We start from the raw sequence: 20,432 nt of genomic DNA, 5'->3' as shown, positions 1-20,432 counted from the left end.
ATACTATCCTCTTGGGTGTCCCAAAATTGCAACTAGGACTTGTTATTATACTTACCTTGGCTTTATGTGCTTTAGTCAACCTACCACTTATGCCCCCAATACTACCCTCTGGAATATGTTCTGTGTTGACTATCTCTACCTCTGGGCTCTCCCCCCCGTCGCTTAGTTTAAAAACCCCCTCTAACTTTTTGTCAATCTTTACTCCCAGCTGATCTGTACCCTCCTCATTTAGGTGCAGTCCGTCCCTTCTATAGTACTGGTGATCGACTGAGAAACCCCTCCTTACTACACCAGCTCTTCAGCCACTTGTTTACTTCCCTAATCTCCCTCTGCCTTTCTGGTGTGGCTCGATGTACTGGTAGTATTCCTGAGAAAACTACCTCGGAGGTTCTTTTCCTCAATTTAGCTCCCAAGTCTCTAAAATCGTACTTTAGGATACTGCATCTGCCTCTAACTTTGTCATTGGTGCCAATGTGCACTATGACAACCAGGTCTTCCCTAGCCCCTCCCAGTAATCTGTCCACCAGATCCGTGATGTATCGAACCCGAGCACCTGGTGGACAACATACAGTTCGGCACTTCAGGTCTTTGTTACAGATTGCCCTCTCTGTCCTTCTAAGAACTGAGTCCCCTACCACCAGAATCTGTCTTTCCTTTCCCTTCGCTTCCCCCCCATTCTCACTGGAGGAGTTTTTCCCCCAGCAGCTAGGAGAGTCCCTCAGCTCCAGCAGTGCTGGTCCCTGACTGGTTTCACCAATGTCACTCAAATGGAGCGTACTTATTAGGATGGTCCAGTCCTGGATCGGCCTCCCTGGCACTTCCCCCTCTACCCTTCCTGACTGTCACCCATCTACTCTTTCCTAGTGCCTGAACCTCTTTGTCTCCACCCGCCTCTGTACTGGCCCCTGTCGGCACCTGCCATGTGCGTCCCTGTCTCTCCTTTAGTATGGAGGGACTTCTCAGTGCTGACAGTTGCTTCCCCAGATTCAGTACCTGGACTTCCAGGGAAACAATGTGCAGTATTCGCCCTCGATCGGATGATCAAGGAACGCATACATGCTGCAAGATGTACACCGAGTCGCATCTCCACACCCACCGGGCATTGTACCTAATAATTTAATGAGGGTTGGGGATTATACCCTGTCCAAATTACCTAACAACTAGCTTCCTGACACTAATACTCAACAAAACAATACACAGGTACTCGCTGACCAACGTGCACACACAATACACAAGTACTAATGATCCACACACACTACTCAGACAACACTCAGGTACTCACAATACACTGGTACTACCTGACGCTAATACTCAATACAGCCCACGTGCACTTGCAGCACTCATGTACTTACAATACACAGGTACACAATCACCCTACACAGGTACTTGACCCCTGTTACAACCTCTTGTTTCCAACTCTGTTTTTTTAACTCACCACTTGTCAGTTCCACTTGGTCTAAGTTCCAGCAAGCTCAAAGATGAGCAGGCTCACGAGTTCTACAGAAGGTTATATAGGCCTCAAGTACCTGTGACCAATTAACCACTCCCTTTAATTGGTAGGCTGAAGGAAGCAAAGAAAAAGAAAAGCTGTTTAAAGTGGTTGTATAGTGTTTTTTGTAACTTTTACCTACAGGTAAGCCTATAATAAGGCTTACCTGTAGGTAAAAAAAATATCTCCTAAACCTGTACGGTTTAGGAGATATTCCCCTCGCTATGTGCCGCTGACTGCAGCGGCGCATGCGCACAGGGGATTCTTGGCTGAAGGCCCGGTGTTCTGCCATATAGTGTCCTCGTATCAGATAGTGTCCGCCTCGTACTGCGCAGGCGCAGCGCCTGCGCAGTACGGAGGAGCAGGAGATGCCGAAAATGCCCGAAGTTGATCAGCTGACCATCAGCTGTACACGGCGCTCGGGCACTTGTTAGCGATGGCAGTGTAAGAGGGCCCCTCGCGGGCTCGCTTCGCTCGCCACGCTTCGGGCACGGCCTCGCTGCGCTCGGCAAATATTTATTCTAACTCTATGTCCACTTGGATAGTAGGGAATGATCCTGGACATAGGGTAAGAATAAATGCGCAGGCGCCGTGTACAGCTGACGATCAGCTGTTGAACTTCGGAGACTTTCGGCGTCTCTTTTGTCCTCCGTACTGCGCCTGCGCAGTACAGGGAGGACACTATATGATAGGGGACTGAATTCGATAAGACACCGGCAACTGCCGGACCTTGCCGGGTAAGAAATCTCCCGCGCATGCGTGGGAGTGATGACATTGCGGCTCCAGCCACTCACAGCGCTGGAACCGCGATACCCGGAAGACACGCCGAGGCAACATGACAGCTCCCTTGGCGTGGACCAGGTAAGATACCGACGCCTCGTTCTAAGGTAAATATTTCATAATGAGCTAGTATGCGGTGCATACTAGCTCATTATGCCTTTTGCTTTACAGGGGTAAAAAAAAAAAAAAAAAAAAAATTTTTGCGGGTATACAACCGCTTTAAAAAGTGTCAGAAAAAGGTGTTAAAAAGCTACAAGGAAAAGCCCCAAAAAGAACCTAAAAATGCAACCCAGCAATCACCAGCAGTCAAAAAGCAAAACTTGTTCACACTCTCCACTGTTTAGCTTCCAACCAATTATGGTTCCCTATTACCATCTATAGCAGACCCTCATCTAAGATAAGGATTTGGTATAGATTGAAGGAAATACTCTGCCGTTTTTTTACAAACAAAATGAAGCAGCCGGGTACTATCATTTACTGGCAAATCAAATTGCATTTCTTTCTTTGTAACTGTTGGTTGCATACCGTATCCACACCCCCTTGTACCTTTTGGTTGATATTTCCTTGCCTATTAGCCTAGAAAGTGGCCATTATTGCTTTTTTTAACATTCAGTTCCCATTCACTGCAGTCACCAAACTTCAGACCTGCCCTGAACTAAACCCAGGTACGTTAGGGCTTATTACTACTACTGAGATACTAAGATTCTCCTTATGTCTGTGAGGGGTAACATGAGAAGTGTGTTATAGAGGTGACCTTAACAGGCCAAAGGGTCAGTGTAAGACAGCACACATACTGTAGGTGTAAACAGTCATGGATAAAGGTGGTCTTGGAGGAACCAACACAGACCGAATGCATGGTTTAAGACTACCACTCATGTTGATCATGAGTCTTTCTTGTCACCTCCGAGTATTATAATAGTAGCCAAGCAATTATAATAGTAAAATGAATCAATGTGAACATTTTGTACTCTGCAATGATATTTTCTTGTGTAGCTCCAAAAACACTTGGCAATGTTGTGCTATGCCCACGTTATGTACTATTACGCAATCGCAGCTGTGTAGGATAACTGCATGCAGGGCGACCCCTGCCGAGATCTGAACTCCTCACACGCGCCAAGTTTACACAGATGTAGGAATGTTTTAGCTAAGAGATCTCAGCTATCTTTTTGATGCGCCATATTGACACACACAACATACATGAAGAGGGCAAGACAATGCCTGCATATTCCAAGAACAAGATCTCGGCCATCTTGTCCCTGTACATCCTGGGAATTCTTCTGGTGGAAGACTTGTGGGATGCAAGTTAGGGGTGAAATAAGGGGAGTGATGTAGCTAAAATCTATTTCTATGGAGAGGAAAAACAGAAATAACCCCTGTGGTTTGTTTTTGGTGGCATCAAGCTGGGAAATTACATCTGACCTTGTATGACATAACCTTTAGCTCAGTATGTCCTGCCAGCAAGCTGCAAATTATTCCAACAGGCATTGTGCTGTGAAATGACTTGTTTTCAAAGCTTGTCTTGATATGACAAATTGTGCTGAGAAAATGACAAAAAAAAAAAAAAAAAAAAATCGTAATAGCCCCGGCCACACATGACTATGTTAGCCTATTTGTTGAGTGTTCAGTTTGGCCTTATAATTTTAAGCCCTGACCCATTTACTTCAGAGAATAGAATGGTTCCTGCATTGCACATTATATATATATATTTTTTTTAACTGACCTAGTCTTGCATTATTCTGTATCTACATTTTTCTTTGACCGGCATTTTAAAGGTGTGGTTAAAAGGGAATCCCACTTTCATAGCTTATAAATTTGTCAAAAATACCAAAGCGTATTTGGCAGTCCACCTGCCAAATTTCCACATCTGGCACACGGATACTGGACAAGGCTGGAACATGTAAATGTGCCCGAGAGGCGATCAAGTTCAGTTTCTTTTGAGTGACATGACTAGTGTAAGTCATAGATGTGGGTTTCTCTAACTGGATTCTTGAAGGGTGACGCAGCCAGTGATTGATACAGGATAATGCTCCAGCTGATCCAGAAGGGCCCATGGAGAGTCTGCCTCGAGTTTGTTTAAAGTGGTTCGTAGTGCAGAAGTTTTTTACCTTCTGTGTGCAGCAGCCTCCCCAGCACCCCTAATACTTCCCTGAGCCACATTTCAATTCATCAATGTGCACAAGAGCAGCAGCTTTGCACGACCTGTCCCTCTTCGTTGGCTGTCAATTACAGCCAGTGAGGCAATGAGGAGAGAGAATGGACACACAGGGCAGCGGCTCGGGAGCGAGCCTGCTCTGGGGGCACTCGGCAGGATGGAGGGGCCAGACGCTCCAGTGGGGGACCCAGGAATAGGAGGATCAGGGCTGCTCTGTGCAAAACCACTGCACAAAGCAGGTAAGTATAACATATTTGTTACTTAAAAAAAACAAAACCCTTGCCTTTAATATCACTAAGTATTTTGCTCTCCTGAGTCAGTTTGAGGCAATAAAAATCACCAGAATGCCCACCATATTGAACCTGTGGAGCAAATAAAGGAAAAGCTGGAAAGGCATAAATCAGGTGAAACGGATTCCACTGAGTCACCAGAGTGTCCTCTGTGAAGGTCTGAGGGTCCCTGGACCTGGCAATATACCTGTCCCAATTTGTTGTTGAATTTGGATGCCAGAGGTACAATGTCCACTATCCCTCATCTGTATCAAAGGGCTTGGAACAATTCTAGATGGAGAGTCCATTCTACTGGATCCAGACACTAATGAGAAAGTCCACCTACCAAATTTCCACATCTGGCACACGGATACTTGACAGTGCTGGAACATGTAAACGTGCCCGAGAGGGGATCAAGTTCAGTTTATTTTGAGTGGCATGACTAGTGTAAGTCATAGATGTGGCTTTGTCCAACTGGATTCTTGAGGGGTGACCCAGAAAATAGGGGGTCCAGCATTGAAGGTTTCACCAAAATGCCCTGAGCTCCAGGATGTTGATGGACATCCACCTGTAGAATTTTGAAAAGGTATGGACCAAGGACCAGGTGGCTGCACTATAGAGCTGGGCAACAGAGGCTTGATGTCAGCATGTCGAAGAAACACCCACTGAGCCGGTGGAGTGAGCATACAAAAGCCCAGGAGTTGTCCTTTAGACTGTAAGCTCTGGAGATAAAGTTGTCTTATCCATCTAGCGATGATAGACTTTAAAACAGGATGTTCCTTGTGAGGTCCTCATATTAGAATGAATAGGGAAGTTAGTCTTTATGGTAGAGGCTGTAGTTTGAATTAAACTTTGATGGCTCAGACTACACCCAGGCAACGAAGAACAATTTCATTTGGTGCTTTGGACCAGGGCACAAAGTGGGAAGGACTATTTCTTCATTAAGGTGCAAGACTGATACCACCGTAAGATGAAAGGATAGCCTTGGCTGGCTTTTGAAACCACATTGTCCTTGTGAAGAATGAGCAATGGCTCCTTAAAAGATAGAGCCACTAGTTCACATAAACACCTGACAGATATTCTAGCAAACAAGAAGGCCACTTTGCAGGAGAGATAATCTGAGGGGATTTCCCTGATGGATTCAAAGGGTGGTTTATGCAGGGCACAGAGAATGAGATGAGTGTCCAAGGAAGCACAAGATGCTCTAAGAAAGGCCTGATCTGAGAAACACAGAGTAAGGCCAGTATATGTATCTGGTAAGTTTATTTATTTTTTTTTGGGTAACTGAGTGCAGGGCCTCTTTAAAGCCAAGTTATGTCCTACTGGGGTGCGGACAGTAGAGAATGCTGGCGTGTTTTTCCATCCCTAAAATGATCAGATTTACTTGCATAACTCCTCGAAACACCTTGGTGACTGATATAGTCCACAGCCATGGCAATTTCTTATTGGACCCTGATGGAGTGCCCATGTAGAAGGGGGTGTCAAGGGTTGCTGAGCTATCTTTATTTCTCTGAGCTCCAAAATGTTCATGGAGAGAACGTCTTCTTTGGAAAACCATGTTCTCTGAACATAAAAGACTGGCATCTGTAATTCTCTTTTTCCAGTCATAGGGCAGAAACTACTTCCCCATAGTCAAAGCTGGTCTGGAGACCCACCAAGCAAGGCAACTAATTGCTTGGCTGGAGAGGAGCATGGGGAGTCAAGAGAAGGAGCATTATTGTTTCATGCCAACAATATGTTGTGTTGGAGAGGTCTCAAATTAAATTTGGCAAATGGGACAGCCTCAAAGAAGACTAGTACAAGACCCAGATCTCAAGAAGAATCTCACAGAGGGCTGTACCTTTGATCCCGAGTGAGATAGCAGTTTCTTCTCTGGCAAGATGATTCTTGCTTGGGCTGTGTCTGTGTCAAGGCCCAAGTGCTCCAAGCAAAAAAGTTAGAGAGGCGATATTTGGAAGTTAATGACCTAACCAAAAGCCTAAAGCATCTGAATTGTCCTGTGTACGGTTAAACAGTGTTGCTAAGGAGATGTGTTTTTGAGAGATAGGTCGTCTAGATAACCCGTGACCTGAATGCCTTGAGTTCCTAGAAAGACCAGAAATAATTGAGTACTGTCCATTATATTTTTTTTATTTGCACTAACATACAATTTTTCAGGCCAAGTTTTCGGGGTATGTCCCCTTCAAGGTCCAAGCAGTACTAATACATGTACGTTTTAGCAGAATGTTAAAAAAAATAAAAGATCTCTGTGGGAAAGGAAAAGTACTGCTCGGACCATAATAAAGGGGAAAGACCCCGAAAAGCTTGTCCTAAAAGATTTTATGTTAGGGCAAATAAAAAAGTATCAGACAGTACTCAAATGCTTCTCTCACAAGTCTACCAATACGGCTACAATCACCTCAAGCAAGAAGAGGTGCAAAAACCTTTGTGAATACTGTATCACACTGCCATGTGGCTTGTCCACTTCTCCCAAACTGGAGGCATTTGGCACCTACAACAAACTGTAGAAATCACTAATGAGGTGGATACAGGTTCTACAGGTGTTGTGTGATGGTGGCAGGTTGGCTCTCCGCCATAGGTTCATGGCAGGCACTTTAAGGGGTATAGGGTGCCCGCACATGCACGCCACGTGACGTAGGAACTGCTATCTGCTGGACACCCGTGATGGCTCCTGACAGAGACAGAATGGAGATCTGTCAATGTAAACAGACAGATCTACGTTCTGTCACGGCAATCTGCGATTGTTAGCGGGACTGCGACACTGCGGCGGACAGATCGGACACTTTTTTGGGACCAGTGACATTTATACAGTGATCAGTGCTATAAAAATGCACTGATTAACTGTAAATGTCACTGGCAAGGAAGGGTTTAACACTAGGGGCGATCAAGGGGTTAAATGTGTTCTCTAGGGAGTGTTTCTAACTGGGGGTGGATGGGGCTTCCTGGAGGAGGAGACTGATCTGTTATTCCTAATGCTTAGGAACAACGATCGGTCTCCTCCTCCAGAAAGTCCCATCCACCCCCAGTTAGAAACACTCCCTAGGGAACACATTTAACCCCTTGATCGCCCCTAGTGTTAAACCCTTCCCTGCCAATGACATTTACACAGTTAATCAGTGCATTTTTATAGCACTGATCGCTGTATAAATGTCACTGGTCCCAAATAAAGTTAAAAGTGTCCGATCTGTCCGCTGCAATGTCGTAGTCCCGCTAAAAATTGCAGATCGCCGCAATTATTGGTAAAAAAATAAAAACATACTAAAAAACGCCATAAATCTATTTCCTATTTTGTAGATGCTATAACTTTTGTGCAAACCAATCAATATTCGCTTATTGCAATTTAAAAAAAAAAAAAAAAAAAAAAAAAATGTAGAAGAATACATATCCACCTAAACTGATGAAGACTTTTTTTTTTATATTTATTATAGCAAAAAGTAAAAAATGTGTTTTTTTCAAAAAAGTGTCGGTCTTTTTTTGTTTATAGCACAAAAAGTAAAAACCGCATAGGCGATCAAATACTAGGGGTGCACCAAATGGAAATTTTGGTGCCGAAACCGAAAATGAAGGATGCACTAGGCTGAAAACCGAAACCGATACTGAAAATAAGCAGTTTTTAAGAAATATATATTTTTATATACAATTGTATTATATTCGACTTTTTAATTATCATCAATTTAAATGAATATGAATTTATTGTTGGCCATTATTGGCACCTTTGGTGCAAGAAAAGCTCAAGAAAATTCAGTCCGCAGTCTCTAACCATCTCTTGTATCATGTCCCCAGTCTCTAACCAATTGATACAGGAGACGGTCAGAGACTGCAGACATACTACAAGAGACGGTCAGAGACTGCAGACATGATACAAGAGATCAATGCAGCCCCGCCAGTGCCCGTCAGATGCAGCCCGCCAGATGCAGCCTGCCAGTGCCCGTCATTATGCAGCCTGCCTGTAACTGGATGCAGCCTCACCCGTGCATCTCTGTGTGTCCTGAAGCTGTGAATTGAATTGCCTGGGCCGCAGTAAAAATGTCCCGCCTCCTGTGATCACGTCAAGCTGATTCAATGTCCCGCCATTGTTGACATTGTTACTGCGGCCCATGCAATTCAACTCCGTGACACACAGAGACCGCCGCTCTAAGGGAAGGAGGGACGACTGGTGCGAGCCTGGAAGACGCCCCCGCAATGAATGGCACCAGGGCAGGGGCCCGCCCAGGCCCTGCCCCATTTCCGGCTCTATTATCGGCAATATTTTCCTATCGGCAATGTACCGAAAACACCATTTTCGGCAGTTTATTTTCGGCCGCCAAAATTTCGGTGCATCCCTATCAAATACCACCAAAAGAAAGCTCTATGTGTAGGGAAAAAAGGACCGTGCAATTGTCAGTTAAAGCAGTGCAGTGCGGTATCGCAAAAAATGGCCTGGTCAGAAAGTGGATAAATCCTTCTGGGGCTGAAGTATTTAAGGGAACACGATCCGTTTTTTTTTTTTAGGGTAACAAACACTTTAAAGTGGTTAACAGAGCACACACGGAGCTTGATTTGGCTGCTCAGCATGTGCTTGTACTCAGAACTCTAATGCTTCCATGTGCGAGGGAATAAAGTTTTTTTCTCATTGGGACCAGCGCCTCATTTACTCGCTCAACAGATGCGCTTCCGTTAAGAGAATCCGACACTCCCTATCCTGATGAGCAGCCAATCAGTGCTCATCACACTACAAGGTCTCTTCCCTCCCTGCTAGTCCCTGGGTGCTGTATTGGAGACAGGTAGGGAAGCAAGTAGGAGATAAACAGCACAATGTTAAAAACCTTAAAAGTTTATGTTGCCATAAAGCCCCTTTTGTTTTTAAAATCCCCAGACATTCCTAAATGCACCTCAGCCTAATAAAAAAACTTCAACCCTTCACCTTATTTAAATAAGGTTTTGGTTAAAAAAAATGTTATCAGGACAAGTAGATTGGGACCCCGATTTAGTCCCTTTCCACACCCCGAGTTATAACATGTCAACGCATACTATTCAGGGGCTGCAGTAATGGTCACAGATACTGGGTGACCTGTATACATTGATGGTCCCTCTATAGGGTCCAGGCTTTGCCCATCACTGTCAACACAGTAAGGTCTATGAACATTGAAACTGTGTCCTGCAATGTATGATTAAAATAAAAAATTTAAAGGAGTAAAATAAATAAATAAAAAAATAGTATTTTTGCACTTTTTTTGAGTTATTTGAGGGACACAATAAGTCTTAAACCGTCAGATTATACTGCTGCCAACAGAAGGATTAAACACGACCAAACATAAAAGCTATAAACCAGCCCTAGGATAATCCTCCTATTACCGGCTTGGCTGAGTTTACTAGAAAAACAGTACCAAGAGCATAACCATAAGCAGAGGGGTGAGACCTGTGTCCCTCAATGGACTCCAGTTCAATTTGAGGCAACAATCACTGATGTCCCCTGAGGCCAGAAAGTCCCCTTGATTCAGAGTCAATGGATCGCATCAAGTCCATGTGGAATTTGTGGGCATAATTTTAAGCATTTAGGTTTTGGGGTCCAGAATGGGGAGAATGTCTTCCATGGGCTTGTGAACCAACTGGACTAAAATCTGAAAATGTGTTTTGCAGCAGAAACTGGGGACCACCCAGCATAATGACATCAGCACTCTGTCCCCTTCCAAGGCACGGCAGCAGAAAAATGGGGCACTGAAAGTCGACTCCCAGCGATTAATAAAAATGAAGGAGCTCCTAGTTGCCGCCACAAATTGCAAAGGATATGCTAACATCTCTAGATTTGAAAAGCACTGAAGAGAAAAAGGTTGCTACTTAAAAAAGTAGATTAAGTCTTAAATTAGGGGAGCTGAGAAAATGGCATCTAGGACACTGAGGAAAACTGAGGCATACTGGTAATAGGAGGGATTATCCCAGGGTTGAACTACAGTTAATATATTTCCTTATATTTTCATTTTAATAATTACCTGAATGCATGTTTACACATTGTGCAGAGCACATGTGGAGCCTGATGGGAACCTTACTTATTTCTATGGTCAAGAGATTGGGCCAGCTCTCCTCCCCATCTCACTACTGGTCTGAGATAGACAATCCATCATTGTTTTGGCCTAATAGCCATAGTCACAAGAGGTAAGAAGGGGGGGGCAATCAACAGACACTGGCCCAAATTTACACAAGAGAGTTCCCCAGGTGTCTGGGCTCCTAAGTCACTCTATAGTAGCATTATTAGGAAGTCAGCAATTGTAGCCCAACTATCAACGTCTGTTTGGTTCGGGTGGGTGGGTGTGGGTGTGTGTGTGTGTGTGTGTGTGTGTGTGTGTGTGTGTGTGTGTGTGTGTGTGTGTGTGTGTGTGTGTGTGTGTGTGTGTGTGTGTGCACATACAAAACAAAAAAAAAAAAAAAAATCCCACAAGATTGGCAGTTGATGAAAACACCCCCACCATCAGGTAAAGGCCAGCAGCTGACAGAACACTTTACATCACATAAAAAGTTCAATTTTGTCACTCATCCAAAAATAAGATCAACTTACTAAAATTAGAACACATACACACAAAGTATTAAAATGTAGAAAAAAAAAATATACAGGTTTATTTGACGTAAACAATGCAGAAAAGCCTGTTGGTTGTTTCCTAGAAATAAAAGTTCGAGCAACCTCACTGGTGTCCATGTTTGGGAAGGTTCTAGCAAGGTATCAGGGCTGCCATTAGCAATTCCATCTTATAGACAAAATTCCGGCCTTCCATTTTGTTCCACTGAACTTCTTTAAAAGGTCCACGTAGGTGCTGCCACTTGTTATCCTGTAACACGTCACTCTTCGAGAGCTCCTTAGACTGACAGCGAGGAAACTGAACCATCACCTTGCAGCCGCTCTCAGGCCCATTTCTCACTGTGGATAAAAGTACACAAAGCTGTCAGAGATGACATATCCACGTGTGCTTAAAAAGTACCTTTCAACCAAAACAAAGTAAGCAGCCATTTTGCCATTCTTGCATATAAAAAAAGAATACAATAGTCTGCTGGAATAAAATTACAGCCCCGGTTAGTAATACTGTCCCTCCCTTGTTGTATTCTACCACTTGCTGCTCTACACAATCCTTCTGTGAAATTTTCTCTGCTCTTTGTTTTATAGAATCATATCATGAAGATGCCCCAACATTCATCCACTTGTTGCTTTACAGAATCTACTGTAAAAAAAAAGCCCTGACACTTTCCCACCCTCACTGCTCCACAGAATCCTCTGGGGTCTGTTCCGCTTACACACAATTCAACAAAATTCTGGAGCAGCACACCCCTTCCAAAGGGTAAAATCTACTTTACTGTTCCGCACAAACAGGTGAAGTGTCTGTGATTGTGCTGAACAATCAAACAGGATTTTCGACTTGCCTGAAATTTCCTTTTCTTTCAGTACATCACACAGGTATAGATTATTTCTTAGACCACTGAGTTATGTTCCACCCTCCCAGTGAATGGACACAAGCAAATTGCAAAGATGAAATCCAGCCCTGTATAGACCCTCCTATGACCAACATACCTCCGTTTTTTAAGTAAGCAACATAGAACTGAACATAAACAAATAGGGGGAGGTCCTGTGATATACTCCAATAAAAATATTTAAAGGATAAGCCAAAAAAACCCTGTTTTACCTTTAATCACAGGACAAAAATAGGTTAATTCTTAGATCAACGGATTCAAATGTAATCCTATGGCTCAACAAAAAAGCCGCAAACAAGGCAAGATAAGGCCCCTTTACATGGCTGCCTGGAGGACCTTTGGACCGAAACCAGCATCCACCAAGGTCTGAACTTGCACCTCAAAACTTGGCAAATATGTGAAAACACCAGATGGAAGCCTACAAACCTGGGAAATTGAGGCCTGATGTTAAAACACCCATGAAGAGCCAACACTTCTAGTAGAATGGGCTTTCACAGGAAAAGTGGTTAAGCCTGAGTGATAAGTTGCTGAATGCACTTAGCAATGGTGGAATGGGAAGCAACAAAAGCCTGGGGAATGCCCAGGAAAAAAAACAAAGCCTACTTACCACCAGCTCACAGACAACCGCATAAACCTGTCTAACAGTATGTGTTAAAAACAGGGGTTTAGTCCACGCGCATTTGCAAACGCATGCGTGAGCCACTTCACCGCACCCTGGTATCTGTGGTCCTAACATTAAAATATGAGTGTCCCCACAGTGGAGGCACATGTATTCTGATGGTTAAATGAGGGGAGGTGGACTGAAGGGGAGCCCACCCCTTCTTAAAGGTACAGGAGCACACCAAACACACAGCAAATAGCACAAAGGCTGCAAAAGGTGTTGGTGCGTTGCTGGACCAATACAAACACCAATGTGATAACAAAAAACTTGCCACCACCCTCATCTATAGCTGTCTATCACAGCATTCCCCAGGCTTTTGTTGTTACCCGTTTGCCCTCCAATGCCACTTACTGCGATAGCCAGCAATAGACGAGGGTGGTGGCAAGTTTTTTTTTGTTTTTTTTTTTAGCTCTGCAGAATCCTACTGTGAAGATGCTCTGACACTTTCCTTATTGCCCTAAAGAATTCTATTGTGAAGATGCCCTAGCACTTTCCACTTACTGCTCTACAGAATCCTTCTGTGAAGATGCCCTGAAACTACATCCTTAATTGTTCTACATAATCCTGCTGTGAAGGACTACTCTACAAAATGCTGCTGTACACTTCCTGACCATTTCCTTCCCTCACTGCTCTATGCAATCCTTCTCCAAGTTCCCATCACTTTCTTCCCTTTGCTGATCCTTTTGTACCTCCATCTAGTATGTTTGTCAGACTGACTAAATAGGAGAATAGAAGAACTTCACAGAGGTAGTGGTAATGTGTTAGATATGACTAGAGACTCTTTACCCACAACTAAAACAGTACTTGATTTTTAAATACTTACCACTGCTACTATACTATAGTTCTAGCCACAATTTAAATATAAAAAATACAATTTGTTACAAGAAAGCAGTAAATCCATTATAGCAGCTCTCCTGGTTCCTACACTTTGAAATGTAATAGGGAAGACAAGCGACCGGCCCATCATGGGATCAGAGGGGCAAGGCTATTGTGCGGAGCGGTTTCAATTTTTAAAATCAGCACTTTAACAAGAAGGTTTAAATATATTTAACAAAGAATGAAGGCTAAGCACCTTTTTGCACTGAAGTTATCATGTAAATTTAAAGAAGCTGAGCAGTGTTCTAATACAAATCATTATGAAATGCCACTCAGCCACTTTACTTTAGCACTGTGGAAATGCTTATTTAGTCGACTCATCATTAGATAAATGAGTATCTGTAGCCTCATAATGCACAAGCACTCTGGATTTCCCTGGAGATCAGGCAGTCTTTGATCAGTTCCTGAACCGTCCTATTTTGTACAGAACAGGATTCAGTCAGATAATACTGAACTCCACAGTATTCGAATGCCGGCCCTTGTCCACATAAACTGCACAGCTACAAGGAATTATTATTTTCTGTATAAAACCAAAGGAAAGCAGTTAGTAGCAGTATTCTAGTTTAACCACCGGAAAGGTTTTATCCCCTTCATGACCAGGGCATTTTTTGCTATTTAGCAAAAAATGCCCTGGTCATGAGGTTATTTTAACTGGCAATTGCTCGGTCATGCAACACTGTAGGCAAATTACATTTTTTCCCACACAAATACTTGAATAGGCTGCTGTGCCTGTATTTCCTGCAGAAAAAGGGGCATGCCCCTTTTTCAAAACGCAGCCCGCAGGAATATCGCGCTGCGTTTTTACATGCGTGGGGCTGCCATTCACAGTGAATGGCAGCCCCGCGTGTTCTCACAGCAGCAAATTTTCCCTGCGATTCCTGCACTTGCAGTCACAAGCATAGGTATGAACCTAGCCTGAAGCTTAGCTTGGTGTAGTTAAACAAAAACCGTTTGTGAATATTGACATACCTGAAACAGAGTAATCTCCATTAGGAGAGGCCACTGTTATAGATGAGGCGTTCCCAATGCTCTCTACTGGCCCCAGGCCTACGTGGTTACTAAAGCTTAGCACATGCCATCCCATCACTTTGGCCAGTTGCTGGACAGCAAGGATCTGGTGCTGAGACATCTGAAACAACAGAAGCATACCATGTTAGGCCTGTTACCTCTTCTCTCAAAACATTCTTTACCTGCAGTGCTGAGGATCTGTCCTAGAGCATTAAAATCTTTTTTTACCTGAAGCAATACGATATCATATTTTTTTTTAAACCTGAAATACAGGGACAAAAAAAAAAAAACCTTACCCCAGCAGTGGGTCCCTCCCAATGCAAGGATTAACTTCTAATTTTGCCTAGACGATGATGGACAAGATAATATAATCACCTTATTCCTTGGGCAGTCGGTGCTCTCCTCCATTGTCCGATGCCCCATAATGTGGGCGGGTCCTTTGTGTCCTCCTGTACAACACAGGACTAGTGGTCCTGCAATGTGCAGGACGCCGCCAGATAGCTGTGACCGGTTTGGCAGTGAAAAGAAGAGGCTTTGGAGGACTGGTCGCACAAAGATAAAAAAAAAAAAATAAACCCATGGGAGCATGGAGTAAGGCAAGTATATCACCCTATTTATCATCCCCTAGGCAAAATGAGACGTTAGCCCTTGCAGTGGGAAGGGGGACCTACTGCAAAGGTAAAACTTTATGTATCTCTGGAGTTCAGTTTTAAAAACACAGAAGCAAGTGGTACCATGGTTTTCCTGCTTGGAGTTAAGTCAAGTTAAACAGTAATTCATGCTCTGCATTCATACCATGGACCAAAAATTTAGGTGCACCAATATTTAATTGCCAACTTAAAACCACTTTAATTTGCAGGAATTACAATGTGCTGCACCACAGCACCACTATTTCACCGCCGCTTCAATCCCCTTGCCCGCTTCTAAGCAGACATCTTCAGAAATTTCCTGCAGATGTGCCGACAATCTCTGCCAGGTATTTGAAACGATTTCTGCTAGTTTAACTTAGAAGCCTCTTAGGCAAGGTAAGGTTATCAGATTAACATTTAAGTTTACATTCACTTGATTAGACATGAACAAATTTGTTCTTCCAGCTGAAACTGACTTTTCAATCCTACCAAATTTATTCTGGAGTTCTAATACACAATAAACAATTTGAGAAAAAAAAAAAAAAAAAAAAAAAAAAAAAGGGAGGGCCCAACTCTAGCTATCCCCCCCACCCCTTTATGTATACCCCGGTGTCCTCTACAGTCTGGTCACGTGACACCAGTGGTCCTCTTCTATCCAGCAGTGGTCAGCCCTAAATGCTGCAGAGAGGGGTGGTAGATAATCTGTCCCCAATCTCTGCAGAATTCTCTTGGGAGTCCAGGGCGACCTTTAATGTTCTGAGCTCATGGTAAGGGGGTTAAATGGCACTGGGCAACGTTTAACCCAGAAGAGAACCAGAGCAGCAAGTTTGTGTGCAAGAGCACCGAGGGGAGTGAAATATTGTAGTGGGAGATGTTTTGTTTATTTAGGCAAGGGTTGGGCTTTTTTTTTTTTTTAATAAAAAGCTGAAGTTGGGCTTTACCCATGACTATCCCATGTTATTAATGCATTTGTAATATTAAACAAGTAGCACCTGTGAGAGGAGGAAGTCTTGCAGCTCTTGTTCCTGGTGAGACAGCGTGATGACCCTCCCATCTCTGTGTACAACTTTGATTTGGTCCACCCCAATATTCAGCTGCAACTGAATGGACCTGGAGGAAAAATCATATTGAAAGAGAATTTAGCCATCATGAAATTAAACCAAATAACCTTTTTATAACCACTGTCCATGACATAATATACAGTGCATCCGGAAAATATTCACAGCGCTTCACTTTTTCCACATTTTGTTCTGTTACAGCCTTATTCCAAAATGGATTAAACTAATTTTCCTCAAAATTCTACAAACAATACCCCATAATGACAATGTGAAAGAAGTTTGTTTGAAATCATTGCAAACTTATTAAAAATAAAAAACGAAAAAAAAAAAAAAAAAAAAAATCACATGTACAGAAGTATTCACAGTTATTGCCATGACACTCAAAATTGAGCTCAGGTGCATCCCGTTTCCACTGATCATCACTGAGATGTTTCTACAACTTGATTGGAGTCCACCTGTCATAAATGCAGTTGATTGGACATGACTTGGAAAGGCACACACCTGTCTATATAAGATCCCACAGTTAACAGTGCATGTCAGAGTACTAACCAAACCATGAAGTCCAAAGAATGGTCTGTAGACCTCTGAGACAGGATTGTATTGAGGCACAGGTCCCAATGAGCACAGAAGAGCTGAGTGCGGCATGTGAGAGGACCTGCTTCTCTGAGCTCCCATGACTGATCCGCACACCGATCCTCTCCCCGTCTCACAGCCCTGTCTCAGCCGTGCCCCTGAGCGCTCTACACACTCTATGGAGTCCACTGCACCGAATGACCCACTGCCCGCATCGCTACACGGCCGGGATGACTAGATCAAGAAGGATGATGGAGTGGCCCCAGACTCCCAACATAGTTCCGCCGCCCCCTTGCCACAGCAGACAACACGTGGGGCGGACAAGCACAAAGACGGAAGCTGGAGCTTCTAAATACAAAGGAGCCAAGACAACAGGTAAAGATGGCCCCAGAGACATGCTTTACTACGCTCAAAAGCTGCCCTTGCATGCAGTGTGCCCACTCTGATAGCCTGGAAGATGAGGCTACATCACAGGACACTGGATTGGCTCCTTCTTAAGCCTCGTACACTCGATCAGATTGTTGGAAGGGGATTGTCTGTTGACAGACTGTCGGCCTAAAATCTGACCGTTAGTACGCTCCTTTTGACAATTGTTGTCCAACTTTCTGCCAACAAATTTGGGATGACATGCTAGTATATTTTCGGTGGACAATGGTCTGTTGTCAGATTTTATGATGGTCAGTACACAAGTCCTTCACACAAAAGTCAAAAGTACAAACGTGCATGCTCGGAATCAATGCTCACCAAAACACGAAATTAGCAGAAGGGGCCCAAAGGGTGGCGCTCAAGAGCTGACATTCCTCGTAGTACGTCACTACGTTCGTGTTTGTTAGCCGACAATTGTGTACCGTTAGTATGCAAGACAGCAAGACAAGATCCTAGCACACACCATTTGGACAAAAATCAGATGCTTGGTTGGCCAACAATCGGATCGTGTGTACAAGGCTTTAATGGGTTATGCTGCACCTTCAAGTAATTGCATGCTGGCAAAGCACAGCTGAAAACCAATCCCTGTATAACCCCTCTCATGTGACCCTGTGATGAAATGAATAGGGGCGGGGCAAGATGACGCAACAACGCTACACATCGATAACTGTATACTGAGAGCACATTAGCAACAGGAGTTTCCACTGTCATAAGACTGTGAATATATGAGCATTACTTGGTGCGGTGGAGTACCTGTGAAATGTGAGTGCGGTTTTATAAGCTGGGAAAGAGGAATAAAGTTTAAGGCTAAAGCACTATGTAGTTTTTCTCTGGCATGTATACTGTGGAATGGAATGTGGAGATTGGAGAGTGAATAATAAAGATCAACTGTGCTTATGGGCTGGAGGAAGGTGTTCTGGGGAGGAGTCATTTCAAGGAGAAGGTGACATCGTGGACACTATCAAGAGTGGTGACACCAAGTGGCCCGATCTGAGGGACAAAAAGCACATATTGACCTTACATTAAATTGCAAGGTCATTGAAACCAGATGAGAGCACAACTGGTGGAGGCCACTGATTGTATATAGCATGATTGGTGGATAATATGAAAAGCTGAACAGAGACTCTTTGACCATTTGTACTTTATTCTGAACAATGTGCTATCCATTTTGTTTTATTTTCTAAATAAATCTCTGGTAATGCAGTAGGCATTTGCACCCTCCTGTGTGCATGTTGTGTTTTTTTTAAGGAGCCTTGCAGACCTGAGAAACGGAGGTCTAATGCCATGAACCCTTTCACACTTGTGCGACTCTGGACATCAGAGTCGCATGACAAGTCGTACCCCATGATTCCCAATGATAACCATTCATATATCTGTGTGACTTCAAAGTAGTCCCTGTACTACTTTGGTCCAATTTTCAGCCTTGCCCTGTGTCCAATCATCTGGAGGTGCAACACAACCAACGGATCCAAGAAATTGCTAACCTGTTGCCCTGTGATGTATGATAAAAAAAAAAAAACACAACCACTGGGATGGATTTAATAAAACTGGAGAGTGCAAAATCTGGTGTAGCTCGGCATAAAAAAAGAATCAGCTTCTAGTTTTTTGGGTTTTTTTTTGTCAAAGCTTAAAGTGACACTAAAAGGTACATTTAAAAAAAAAAAAAAAAAACAAAAAAAACAAACATATCATACTTACCTCCACTGTGCAGCTCGTTTTGCACAGAGTGGCCCGGAACCTCCTCTTCTGGGGTCCCCCGGCGGCTTTCTCGGCTCCTCCCCACATCAGATAATCCCCTAGGAGAAGCGCTCACCTAGGGGAGTTACCTTGTGGGCGCGCTCCGGAGTCCTGCATTCGCCGTTCATAGACGCCAAATGCAGGACTCGGCCCCGCTTCTCGGCAGCTGCGTTATGGATTTGATTGACAGCAGCGGGAACCAAAGGCTGCGCTGCTATCAATCTATCCAATCAACAGCCGAGAACCCCCTAGCAGAGAGAAGGTGCGTCCCCATGGGACAAATTCGAGGGTTAAGTAAAACGAGGGGGGGGGAAGCATTGAGGTGAAAACACACAAACCTTTACAACCCTTTTAACTGAACAAGCAGAAATTAAAAGCTGATCGGCTACAATGCACAGCTACACCAGATTGTGAACTCTCCAGTTTTAGTATATGATCCCCCACTGTGTAGTATTGCACAGAGGAGTTTCAGTGTATAATAAGAAAACATTGCTGCCCCCTTGTGACCCTCTGCACAATTACATGTTAAACAACCCCATCGAACAAGTTCATCATGCTACTAGTTAATGGACTTTGTAGTTTTGTCATTATGCCTTGTTTGTTTTTTTACTACCCGTTTTACCCCAGCTCCAGCAACTACTATTTGAAAATGTGCTCTGTGTATTTCCTCAAAACCGTGCTTTCGCCTCTTATAGTTACCATCTTACAACCTAGAATGTGCCATTCGAAGTTCTGCAGATCTACGAATAAGGGCCTATGATGGAGACAGTGAATTACGTTATCACAACAAAGATCATGCCATGAACAATGTTGCGTGAATGTAGGATAAACAGTGCATGCGCAGGTGATATCAACCACCAAAAAAAGAAAAAAAAACAGAACAGCTTTGAGAGAGTAAAAAGGTATATACAGTGCCTTGAAAAAGTATTAACACCGCTTGAAATGTCCCACATTTTGTCATGTTACAACCAAAACCGTTAATGTATTTTATTGGGATTTTATGTGATAGACCAACATAAAGTGGCACATAATTGTGAAGTGGAAGGAAAATGATAAATGGTTTTCATAATGATTTACAAATAAATATGTGAAAAGTGTGGGGTACATTTGTATTCAGCCCCCCTAAGTCAATACTTTGTAGAACCTCCTTTCACTGCAATTACAGCTGCAAGTCTTTTTGGAGATGTCTCTACCAGCTTTTCACATCTAGAGAGTGACATTTTTGCCCATTCTTCTTTGCAAAATAGCTGAAGCTCTGTCAGATTGGATGGAGAGCATCTGTGAACAGCAATTTTCAAGTCTTGCCACAGATTCTCAATTGGATTTAGGTCTGGACTTTG

General features: G+C 43.5%; 1 protein-coding gene across 1 annotated transcript in view; it reads right to left on the bottom strand.

The window, feature by feature from the left end:
- Positions 1-11,250: 11,250 nt before the first annotated feature.
- MED17 (mediator complex subunit 17) overlaps positions 11,251-20,432 on the bottom strand; it is a 76,812-nt gene continuing 67,630 nt past the window's right edge. The window contains exons 10-12 of the mRNA XM_073613000.1: positions 16,291-16,408; positions 14,631-14,790; positions 11,251-11,579 (exon numbers count right to left, since the gene is read on the bottom strand). Of these exons, the coding sequence (XP_073469101.1) occupies positions 11,374-11,579; positions 14,631-14,790; positions 16,291-16,408 (484 nt within the window). The 3' untranslated portion in view covers positions 11,251-11,373. The remainder of the gene's footprint in view (positions 11,580-14,630; positions 14,791-16,290; positions 16,409-20,432) is intronic.

This window comes from Aquarana catesbeiana, linkage group LG02, assembly GCF_042186555.1.
Source record: "Aquarana catesbeiana isolate 2022-GZ linkage group LG02, ASM4218655v1, whole genome shotgun sequence".
Lineage (NCBI taxonomy): Eukaryota > Metazoa > Chordata > Amphibia > Anura > Ranidae > Aquarana > Aquarana catesbeiana.
Note: the sequence above shows the minus strand (reverse complement) of the source record. Positions and strands in the feature narration are given on the sequence as shown.